The sequence below is a fragment of the Fukomys damarensis genome, unplaced genomic scaffold (assembly GCF_012274545.1).
Source record: "Fukomys damarensis isolate Sample0158 unplaced genomic scaffold, DMR_v1.0_HiC HiC_scaffold_16, whole genome shotgun sequence".
NCBI lineage: Eukaryota > Metazoa > Chordata > Mammalia > Rodentia > Bathyergidae > Fukomys > Fukomys damarensis.
This window is the reverse complement of record NW_022900928.1, coordinates 19,422,100-19,434,200: the sequence shown is the minus strand read 5'-3', so window position 1 is coordinate 19,434,200 and position 12,101 is coordinate 19,422,100. Positions and strand designations below refer to the sequence as shown.

The window sequence follows — 12,101 nt, the reverse complement described above, 5'->3', positions numbered from 1 at the left end:
ATCCAGAAGCCTTTATGTCCATTTATCTCATGGAAGGTGTGGTGAGCACTAGAGCTTAAATACAGGTTAAACATCCCTAATCTAAAAATCTGATATCCCACATGCTCCAAAACCCAAACTTTTGAGCAGTAACAGTACCACTACAGGAAATTCCACACCTCCGCTAATCAGAATGAGTTGCAGTCTAAGGCACACTAAAAACGGTTTAAAATTGCCTTCAGGATGTGTACGTAAGCTGTATAAGAAGCAAACGCACTTCATGTTTAGACAGGAGTCCTGTCTCAGGATATATCATTAGAGGATACATGCAGATATTCCAAAATCTGAAAAAATATGGAGTTTAAAATACTTTTGCTCCCGAGCATTTTGAGTGAGGGACATTCACCATGTATTCTTTCCTGGTGTGAACAGGCTTGGGAACAGGGAGTAGGTGACAACACGTGGGGAATCTGAGTGCAGGAGGCGAAATGCCAGGACTGAACAGGGGTTGGGGGCTGGGTGGCAGCCAGCCTCCAGTGGACCAGGAACTGGCTGCCGGTCACCAAGTCTGTGGTGTTTAGACCTTAGCTTTGTAGCCTCCAGGGAGAGTTGCGAGGAGTGGGTTTTTCTTGTTCGGAAGCTGTGAGGTCTGTGGTCTTCTGTCTCAGCACCTGGATTGACTTGGCTGTGGCTGAATTGGGCAGAAGTACATGGTTAGTCGGTGGCTTTGAGATGAACGGACCACACATTTTAGGTTAGTGCTGAGGGATGCTGAGGTCACAGGAGGCGGGGATTAAGGAGAGAAACTGGAGTGTTCTGCCGGGGAGGCTGAGGGGCAGAGGTGTCACTGGGCCTCTAAGATTTCTGGGGATGCCAGTGGGTTGTGTGTTCCCCCAGCTCAGCCACTGCCCTGCCAGGTGGCCCGGGTAGCTCTTCCGCTTTCTCAGAAACGTTTTTCTGTTGCCAGCCCTGTCTCAGGTATTGCAAACCTCTCATCGTAGCAGGGTCCTGTTCGACATAGGAACACGTCTCATTTCCCTAAAACACACAACCAGGACCCCGTGCAGCCCTCCAGCGGCTGTGCTGGCATTGAAATTACTCCAGCTGGGCGGCACAGTGGTCTCACTCCCCACCTCTCACCTTCCAGCTGCTACAGCCTGGCCGCCCCGCTTTTTGCAGCCGGCACTCCCAGGGGTGACCTCCAGGCCCCCGACCCCGGTGGTACGCGGCCAGCCCTCCTCCTGATTTCCTGCAGCACTTGGCATTCTTGAAGTAAACATTTGTCTCCATTCCTCGCATGGCCCCACGTCCTTCTGTCCCCTCTGCCAGGTCATCCTCCATTACGTGGCCATCAGACATCAGCATGGCCAGGACAGCCGCTCCCCTCCTACTCCCCCGCTTGGCCCGTCTACCCCTGTTCTCGGCGTTAATGACGTCTCTGCTGTTCTGTTCATTCACTTGGGGACTCTGGCTCCTCCCTCTCTGGCTCCCCAGTTTGGCCCCTGCACCCAGACTCTGCATCTTCTGCCCCAGTCCTGGGAAAGCCTGGTGTTCGCCAGTACAGTGCCAGGCTCTGCCATCCACCCAGCCCTGCGGCTCAGAAACCTTGGAGGCCTTTAGACACTTCTGTCGCTCAGCCTCATGGCCAGACCCTCGCCAGGGTCTCTCCGTCTTAATCCCTGCATCTTTGCCTCTGGTGCTCATAACCGTTGCTGTCTCACTGTATTCCAAACCACCACCTCTTCTTGGACCGTGGCGCTGCCCCTCTGGCGTCCCTCCAACCAGTCGCCCAGTCGCAGCCTCTCTGATGGGTGGGAGATGCAGAGGGGGAAGCTGTCAGGGCCGTGAGGAGGCCGCGCCCCCGGCCTCTGGCTCCAGGCTCCTTGCAGGTCTGGAGGAAGGGGACCTGCTTGGGCTGGAGGCCTGTAGAGCAGCGCTCAGCCAGGCCTCCTGGGGCGTGAGGAAGAGGCTCTGAAATGTGCAGTATCAAGTTTCAGAAAACACAGGGTCAGGGTCAGCGGAGCAGCTGGTAGTGGGGAAGGCCAGGCCCAGCTAATTTCCTGTCAGAAGGGCCCGGAGGCCCCAGCCCCTCCGCTGGCCGCAGGGGAGGAGATGCCGGGAATGGCTCACATTCCTCTGGCTGGGGCTGCACTGAACCCCGAACCTTGGGGGACTGTGGGGAATGAGGAGGTGGATCTGTGGCGGTGGAGGGCTGTCCGCAGGGACCAGGCATTGTTCCACGCTTAGGCGTGGAGGAGGCCAAGGACTGCAGGGAAGACGCAGCGGACCATGGGAACCACGGTGGAGAAACAAGTCTGGCCCGTCGTTTGTCAGACGAGCTCAGCTGGCCAGGCCCTCGCCAGGGTCACACAGCACCTGTCCTAAGCCATCAAGTTTTTCTTCTCCCCTAAGCCTGACTTTTCTGGAAGGCCCAGCATGGCTGAGCTGACAGTAGAGTAGAGGAAGGGCTCCCGCTCCTTGGCTCCAGACTGGAGCCTACCTCCGGGGAGCCTTGGCTGTGGGTGGCAGCCCCGGTGGGAGAGGGTGTGCGGGGGCCCAGTTCCAGGCTCTGTCTTCTCCTGGAGGGCCTGAGCTGACTCCCCTGACAGGAGGAAGGACAGGAGGAACTCTGTGTCCTGGGTCAGGGCGGGGCTGCGGAGCTGTGCTCCTGACCTTGAATGACCTTCCAAGAGGCCCGGTGACATAGTGGGTCACAGTTCCCCTGAACTCGGGTTTCTACATGCAGACTGGCCTGCTGGAGAAGAGGGGAGCACAAGATGCAGTCAGATGGACCTGAGTTCAAATCCCAGCTCCACCTACACTGCTGTGACCTTGGACAAGGTCATTTGATCTCTGGGAAAAATTTCCATGAGCTCCCTGTTCCTCAGGACCCACTGGCTGCTGGTGAAGCCTGGGCCAGAACCCGGCTGCTCCCCACCTGGCCATCTGAGGACGGGGCCATTCTCAGGTATCCCTGCCTCTTTTCCTCCACTCTGTTCCCACCAGCTAGGCCCTCAATTTTGCTCCTGACTTTAGGCTGTGTGAAGCTCCTATGTCTACCGAGCCCCGCTGGGACAACCAGAAAAGCCTCGGGCTGGACCACACCCCTTTCCCAAGGTCCCACCCATGCCTGGCCAGGCAGATATTTCTAAAATGGGGGTCACAGCTGCAGCAACTTTTTCTGCCTTCTTCCATTTCACTTTCAGCCATGTCTGGGTCCTGTAATCCTTGGCATAAATGCCCCTGATCAGGACGTCTCTGACCCCAGGTCTGGCACTGAGCTCGCTGCCTCTGCCTGCCCTCACTGAGCACAGCTCTGTCTACACTGGCAGTCATGTGTGCAAGGGAGGACAGGGGCTGCCTGTTTGGGGTCCAGTGTACCCAGGACAGCATCAGTGCAGAGCATCAGTGTGTGGTGGACGGGGCACACACTGGATTTGGGGACCAGCCCATTCATAGTGGGTTCCACCCCACGGCTGAGCTCCAGGATGGAGCCCTGATAATACCCACAAACCCACAGCCTGGGAAAAGATCAAGATTCAGAATTTGAAGTAAGATTTCTATGGAATTTGAATCTCTTTCACACTATCCATTGAACCATTGTTGAGTTGGGATCATTTCTGTTTTTATCCCCATTTATGGGTGAAGAAAGTGAGGCCCAGAGCGGATGAACCACCCAAGGTCAGAAGTAGGACAGAGCTGGAAGTCTCAGCATAGACTCACCACAGGGAGAGAATATGATGCTCTTGTTCCTTTTGGTCAAGAGCTCCAGGGGCTCAGTCCCTGCCTAGACTCTTGGTGGGAGCGGTAGACGCGCACCTCCCAGATGCCAGGCTGTGGGGATCACTACTACCCAGTGGCCCGGCTGCTCTGCTGCCCACTCTGCCCACTCTGTGGCCAGGGCTGCTCTCAGCCTGACAAAGGCAAATCCATTCTCAAGAGATGCAGAACTCAGCCAGGACGGGGGGTGCAGGCCTGTAAACCCAGCACTCCAGGAGGCTGAGGCAGGAGGATTGAAAGTTTGAACCCAGCCTGGACGATTTAGTGATGTGAAATAAAAAGAAGGCTGAGGCTGTAGCTATGAAGGCCCTCGGGGGAGGAGAGGCCTGGAACTCTGAAATGGGATGACGATGTCTGGTGGACGCTCTCGAGGACACTGTGACCACGGCCTCCCTGGCCCTCTGAGCTGCAGGGGCGGCCACCTTCCTAGTGACACTCAACCCTTGTGCCGCGCTCGCCGAGGTCTCCTGAGGCCTCACGCTGAAGGCCATAGGTGCTGCCAATCTGCTGCCCCACTTCCTCTTCTGGCTGCCAAAGAGAGAGATCAGGGGTGAATGCCCGATAAGGGAGGGAAGACAATACTGTGAGCGGAAGCTAAGGACAAGCCAGTACTGGCAGGAGCCAGGCAGTAAGTTCTCCTGGGGTTCGGAGAGCGAGCCGCAGCCGTGCACTTCAGGCACTTTCTGGGGACAAGTTTTAGCACCCTTACCGGGGGAGGAAGCAATGTCTGCTCAGGTGGGCTCTTACAAGTCTGGTGGCCAACACTCAGTTCAGGGAGAATACCTGACTTTCTCTGGGATGTGGTAGACAAGAAAGAAAACAGGGGTGAGAGTGTAGTTCTCAGCTTTGGGAGTGCCTGTCTTGTCAAGACCCTGGATTCCATCTCTAGCACTGAACAAAAGAAGACAGACAGATGAAAAGAAGAAAAAAGAAGAGAAAGAAAGGGAAGGAAGGAAGAGCCATGGAAGGTGAGCCTGCTAAAGATGGTTATGTGAGGAATTCTCAAAGACGTGGACTTGGAGCTGGGCGTGGTGGCGCACGCCTGTAATCCCAGCACTTGGGAGGCTGAGGCAGGAGGGTCCTGTGAATTTGAGACCAGCCTGGGCTACACTGTGAGTTCCAGGTCAGTCTCAACTACATAGTGAGACCCTGTCTCAAAAGAGAAAAAAAAAAAAAAAAAAAAGACGTGGACTTGGCTAATACAGTGTCCCTGGGGCAAGCTAGATGGGCCACCAGCAAAGCTCTGTTTAACATTTACAACTAAAAAACAGGACAGGAATGGAGGGGCAGGAGACAGATTTAATGGAAAGTCACAATCTCTTGCTCAGTTCCCAGTTTTCTCAGTTTAGCACTAACTAAAGAGGTGGCAGCCTTGAGGCGGCAGGACCCTGCAGAACTGCAGCAAGTCGTGTATTTGTCATGACAACTGCTTCCGTGTGTTTCTTCCCAAATGGACCATGGCCGTTACTTTGTCCAACTGCTCACTAGAGAAAGGGAGACTATGACATGCTCAGGACTAGCCGACAGAGTCTGAGTGGCATTAATCAACACCTGGAGCTCAAAGCATGCCCACAGCCCAGCTTTGGGAGAGGAGCTAAGCTGCAATGGCAATAAATATATGAAAAAACATCACTGGTCGAGAGATGCAAATTAAAACAACGGTAAGATTCCATGTCACTCCAGAAAGAATGGCTACTGTAGAGAAATCAACCAACAACAAATGCTGGTGGGTTATGGGGAGAAAGGAACGCTTCTCCACTACTGGCTGGGAGTGTAGGCTGGTGCAACCACTGTGGAAATCAGTGTGGAGCTTCCTGAAGAAACTAAACCCAGAGGCTCCATTTGACCCAGCTGTTCCTTCTTGGTATCTGTCCGACAGGACTGAAAGCGCCATACCACAAGAGTATATGCACGGCCACATTCATATCAGCACAGTTTCTAATAGCTAAATCCTGGAAACAGCCCGAATGCCCATCAACTGATAGATGGATAAACGTGTTTATACAACAGAGTACTACTCAGCCATAAGGAAGGATAAATGAGACATTTCTAGGCAAAGGGATGCACGCTGAGATCATACTCAAGTGAAATAAATTGGACATGTGTACATGTTACACGGTGTGAGAAACCGAAAGTGTAAATAAGAACCGAAATGTTTAACAGACTTGGTGAAATAGGAAGAAAATGTTCAAATGGGAAGAGGAAATAGGGAGGGAGGCAGGGAGGGAGGGAGAGGAAAAGAAAAAAATGAGAAAAGGAAAAATGGAAACAAAGCTTTTGTAAATAAGGAGGGGAAGAGGGGCTGAAGGGAAGGAGGATGGGGAAAAAAGAATCAGTGTATAGGTTCAAATTCCCTACCATGGATGTGACCATTATGAATATTTACAATGTACCAATAAACTCAATTAATTTAAAAAAATTGCCCACGGCTGGGAATTTAGCTCAGCAGTTCCACTGCCTGCCTCGCGCAAGCACAAGGACCCGAGTTTGATCCCCGGTACAAAAAAAAAATTGCTCAGGCTGGGCTCAAACCTTCTGTCCTTCTGCCTCAGCCTCCCAGGGCCTGGGGATTGATTGTTATCAGCTGACAGGTACAGCTGTGAGCACAGTGCCTGCTTGTGTCCAAGGAAGAGGGCATCAAGGCAGCGCAAGAACATACACGCTCCTGGGTAATGGCCCGCGGCCTGGATTTGGTCAGGGGTCTGAGGCCGAGGTGTGTGGCCAGACGCGGGCATGTGGGGAGTTCGGTGTGTGAAGGTTTTTGTACCGCACATAACACGCACCGGAAAGGCTCCAAGACAGGAGGAAATGACTGCACAGTTGACTTTAGCCAGTCCTTGTCATCATGAATGAGTGGTAGGCTGCTGTCAAGAGCCCAAGGCAACTCCTGCCTGAGTATACAGTGTCGGCAGGAGGCCGGCTCACTCGGGGGTGAGGCGAGTGCGGGGGCTCTGCTCACCAAGGTCTTCCCCTGGCAGTCTGATGACTCCTCATCTCTCGGTCTGTGGATAGAACCTACCAAAAGTGCCCGTGACAGCCACGGAGCGGGTTTCAACAGGACCCTGCCATTGTATGACCCCAGGCAAGTGCTATGATGTGTGGATTCTATGCCTGAGGGTCAGGAGGTCTGCAAGTCTCTGGGGACAAGGGTGGGGAACAGAGGCTCTGTGGTTAGGAAAAGGCAGCTCATGCCCAGAATGTCTGCTCTCCGGAGGATGGGCCAGGGGCCACCATCTGCATTGCGGTCTCTTGACTCTCCCAACCTCCCCATTTCCTTCTCATGGAATCTGCTTCCTGGAGGACAGAGTCTAACACATCTGCTACTATCAGCGTGCTTCTAGGACCAGCAGCGAACGTGTCAACTGGCTTACTAGAAATACAGAAGGTCAAGCCCCATTCCATACTTACTCAATCAAGGATCCTCATTTTTTTGCTTGTTTTTGAGACAGCGTCTTACTATGTAGTTGAGACTGACCTGGAACTCACTGTGTAGCCCAGGCTGGTCGCAAACCCACAGTGATCCTCCTGCCTCAGCCTCCCGACTGCTGGGACTACAGGTGTGCACCACCACATCTGGCTAAGGATCCTCATTTTTTTTTTTTTTTTTTTTTGTATTTTGGTGCCATGGATTGAATACTGGGCCTTATATGTGCTAAGCACCTCTCTGCTGCTGAGCTGTGCCACCAGCTCCTATAGCAATTTTAATAAGATGATTCATCCTACAGGATTAAAATGATTTTATTTTTTTCTTCAGAAAATTCTTTAAATCTCCTTTTGGTACCTGAGACCTTACCAAGGTAAAGTAGTATCATCTGGGTTTTTTTTTTTTTGGTGCTGGGGACTGAAAGTAGGTCTTATTGCCCTACCAGTGAGCTCCATTTCCAGTTCCTAGGGCCTTTGTTTTCTAAATTAAAGCCTAAGAGAGTTAGGAGACTGTTTTACAGTCACATGGTGAACTGTATGAGCGCCGGCAATGGAACCCAGGTCTCTTGCCTCCTAGCCCCTCCCACCACAGGCTGTGCTGTGAACAGTCTACTTGTGCTAAATCTGTATTGTCTAGTAAGTTAACAGTGGAACTACCACTACATGGAAATACCCGGTACAGTATATATAGTTATGGAAATGTGTGGCAGAGTAAAAAAAAAAAAAAAAGGTACCTGGTTTGAGTTCCTGAAACTCTTGGAATTTCCTGAGTGATGGGTACGTCTCGTTATTCATAATGTGCCGGTTTCAACCACACCTGAGCCCCTGGACATTCAGGGCAGGGTCTCAGATAGCTTTGGGAGATGGGCTGGTCACCACAGAAACCAAACAAGGAACACAGGGTGCAAACTTGCAGCCCCTCATCTGCACTCGGGCCTACGGCAAATGGAGATTGGGTTATAAAAACTCTTGAACAGTGAGATTTGGAGAGCTTCTGGGTTCAGGGTCCTGGAAGGTGGGGTGCCACGGCACCCCCATCTTGCGCTATGCATCTCTTCCATCTGGCTGCTCCTAAGTGATAGCACTTATAACAAACTGGCAAGCCAGAACTATTTTTCTGATTTCTGTGATTTGCTCTGGCAAATTACTGAATCCAAGGAAGGGGGTTGAGGAATCTCCAAATTTATAGCTGGCTGGTCAGAAGCACTGGGAGCCTTTGCAACTAGTATCTGCAATGAGTTGGTCTTGTGGGACTCAGTCCTGTATGTGGGCTGTGTGTGTACCTCCTTAGGGTCAGAACTGAGTGGCACTGCTGGATATCCATTTGGGGTTGGAGAACTAGGTGGAGAAATGACATGCATTTGGTGATATCAGAAATATATGTGAAAGAAAACCAACATAATACTAGTCCAAACTCAGATGTTCTCCGTATGTGAAATACACATTGGAATTTTAGGACTTAGAATGACCAAAGAATATAAAATATTTTAAAAATATTTTTTGTACTGATTACTTATTGAAATAGTATTTTGGATATACTGAGTTAAATAATGTATTCCATTAAAACCAAATTTCATTTTATGTATTTTTTTATTTTAAAAAGATGTATAAAGCTTATACTATTCTGTCTGACAGCACTGCTCTAAATGCTATCTTTTCATCAATGCTGTTCTATTCATTACTTAATAACCTTGCTTGCCACTGCTAAGGGCATTTCCTGGCTATCAGCTTGGGATCTTTCAGAAATTTTTATGGGATGATGGGTTTACTCAATAACTCTTAAAATAAATCATGATGAAGTGTATAAAAATGTCAGTTCAGACTGCTAAGCAAGCCTGCATGGCACTCGCAGTTTAAACTCCAGCTCAGGAATGGAAGCTGCAGGGTAGGTTTGGGAGGTGGGATAAAGGACCTGAGCCAGAGTATGACCTTGCTAACGTATCCCCTTACGTCTGCACTGCTCATGAGCCCAGGTGTAGAAAGGCTTTCATCACAGAAGTCAAGGGAGGGAGAGGCCTGCTAAAGACTCTTGCAGGAGGCCAGCCTGGTTGGACCCCAATGTCCTTCCCTTTTAACTTTGAGGAATGCAGAGCATCCGGACACTGATATCATAAACACAGCTCCTGGTTAACCTCCAACCCATCTATTTCCTTCCTGATTGAATCTCAGGGACACTGCAAGGCATAATGGCAGTTCCCAAGCTTGTCCTTAGGAGGAGGTCTGGGGCTCCTTGGCTGGGTCACATGTGCCCTTCAGACTAAGGACATCTGAGGCTCAAGGAGGCAGATGTAGGTGCCTGGCTCAGAGATGGTTCCTTTCATCCTGAGATGAGAACTGGTATCCCTGCTGGAGACAGAGGGTCAGCTCTAGGGGTTGAACCAGAGGAAGTGTTGTCTAGGATGGAAATTACTGATCACACATCTGTGCTGTTTAACAATAACTGCCTGAAGGAGTATGAAAGAGGTTAGGAACTTAACCTTCTCAACACAGCTTACTGAACGCAGCAGGGGCAAGAACCTCAGTCTTGGGTCTCCCCAAACTCTACAAAAGTGTGTCTAGAATCTAGAAGCTCCTGCCATATGCCCAGCATCTTGCCACTTCCTCAGCCAAGGCAGCAATGACGTTAGCAGGACCAAGAGTGGGTCATGCTTTGTTTTTTCCTTGAACTTGAGCCTTTCATCCTGTGTGGAGTCCTGGATGTGACCCTCTTGAGGGCAGTACGCTGCAGAATGAGCTTCACTTCACAGTCGTGAGGTATGGATTTTCTTAAGAAGAAATAAATTTAATTCAAGGTGGTTAGTGAATGTAAGGCAAGTAATGCCTTCATGAAAGTTGAAAGAATCCAGTTACAAAAGAAGAACTGTGTATAGTCTCAAATAGCTGGAAGTATAATGGGCTCCATATTTTACAAAATACAAAGAATTATTTCATATACAAAGAAAAATACAAATAATGTGCAAAAAACATTTTCACAGGTGGCAAATTTATAAAATGAGATATTATAGAAAAGCCCTTCATTCTTATTACTCCCCAATTTCTTATATATTAACATAGTTCTAGTTCCTTGTGCATTTAATTTTAAATTTGAAAATCTGGTTTATTTTTAATCTACAAAGTAGTTTATATTTTTAAAAAGGGAATTTTTATTACTGAAATCTTATGACTAGTTAAGTTTAATTTTATATTAAATTATAAGTAGGTTATCTGAAAAACAAGGATATAGAAATCATATATACATATTTTTGAAATATTAGTTTGGTATTTGACATATTAACATTTCAAAATGAACACAACAGTCTAGTCACCTAGGGCCCTGGTTGTTGCCAGCAGCTGTGGGAGAGGCTGCTACTGTTTATTGTGGGCAAACAGTGTCCTTCGGCCTTAGGTTGAACAAACACAAGGTTATCAAAAGTGAGGAGAATCTAAGAGCAGTTCTTACTTTCCATGCGTAGAAGTGTTGTCTGGGTACCAGCCATGCCACAGTGAGACCTCGCCAAAGGTGTGTGGTTGTTAAGTAGCTGGCTTCAGTCTCACGTCTTCACTTGATGAGGAGTTCAGTGCAAGTGTTGTGTGGGTTAGTGCATTCAGCTTTTTGCAAGTTATTTTGTGTAACAAGCTGTCAGGGAGCAGAAGAATACACAGGAACAGAAGGCCCTGTGTCCTCAAACACCATTAGTCTAAGGGAATCAGGGTTTTGGAAGCAGTGTGTTCCTGCATTGGCCTGGTTAAGCATCATTCCCTGGGTAAGCTTTTTCCACCAGGATAATCTTGTGCATTCCCTCTTTGCCTGCTACCAAGCAGTGATGTTTCTTATTGTGAACCTCAATGGCAGAGTAGGGACGGAAGCACCTTTTGGCAGCACCAGAGAACTGAGCATCTCAAAGGTCAGAGGAGGTTTCTCGGATGAGAAACCCATTCTGGGCAGGATGTAGGATGATCTTTGGAGGTTTCTGATTTTTGTTTGCTTAAAAGCTCTTCAAGGAAATCATGACCTTGGAGAACAAACAGGACCTTCATGTAGAAGCACTCAAGTAGCTGGGGGCCGTTTTGGCTAGGGGATAGATGACAGCAGGCTCAGGAGCATTCATCTGATCCCTGACCTAAGACCCAGTTAGAATAATTCAGTGCAAGATACCAGAAGGGCTTGGGGCTCTAACCAGCCGCCACCCCTGAAGGAGATGCAGCAACTGCTGCTAGAGGGGACTGGGTTAGATGAGCAAAAGAACTTCAGGCCGTGGCACGATTTGTTGTCTGTTCCTCAAGGATCCACGCTCCTTTTCTATCTGGCTACACAAGTTCCTCTACCTGTTCTGCTTGGGTTATCCACAGTGTCAGGCGTCAGAGATACAGCTCTGGATTCTGTCCATCCACTGCTGGGCACTCTGCCCATCTTGGGCACAGAAGTTATATACACGTTTGCTGGTCTTGAGCTACAAAACCAAATGACAGGAGAACCAGAGATGAGGGGAAAGGCTATTTGATGGCTCTGAGCAAGTGCCATATGAACATGTGACTTTTCTTTCCATGCTCCCCCAGAACCTCTATTTTCTTTCCACCTACTACCACACTGTCCCTGCCTTTAATAGTCACTTGACTTTTCCATCTTCTAAAGTCACAGTGGGTGTTAACAGAAGGGGACTGGCAGAGAGAGGGACACATGAGGAAAGCAGTGCATCTCCTGTGGCCACTGCCTTTCACTAGGGGGAAGGATTAGTATCGGCTGAAGCCTTGGCCTCTCCTGCATGACACCAGTGCAGTATGGCTGAGCCAAGATGCATCCTTTGTGTCCCCTTTCTTCAGTTAGGGCCGTGATGGAAGCCCAGAGCCATGGAATATAACCTCTGCTCTTTATGAAGTCCTGCTGGACTCTAGGAACTAGACAAGTCTCCTATTTTGTGAACCATAAAATGCTGAAGATC

The 12,101-nt window shown here is 49.5% G+C and overlaps 1 protein-coding gene across 6 annotated transcripts in view; it reads right to left on the bottom strand.

Annotated features, from left to right (window-relative positions):
• The window catches only part of Sbf2 (SET binding factor 2), a 350,526-nt gene continuing 338,425 nt past the window's right edge, over positions 1–12,101 (bottom strand). For 2 of the 6 annotated variants that reach the window (XM_010615281.1, XM_010615279.2), the window contains one exon: positions 10,622–11,612. In XM_010615281.1, the coding sequence (XP_010613583.1) occupies positions 11,514–11,612 (99 nt within the window). In that variant the 3' untranslated portion in view covers positions 10,622–11,513. Of the gene's footprint in view, positions 671–2,650; positions 4,288–7,916; positions 8,119–8,809; positions 9,948–10,621; positions 11,613–12,101 lie in introns of those variants that run through there. The other 4 variants (XR_778567.3, XR_004517428.1, XM_010615278.3 and 1 more) reach the window with 4 other exon arrangements.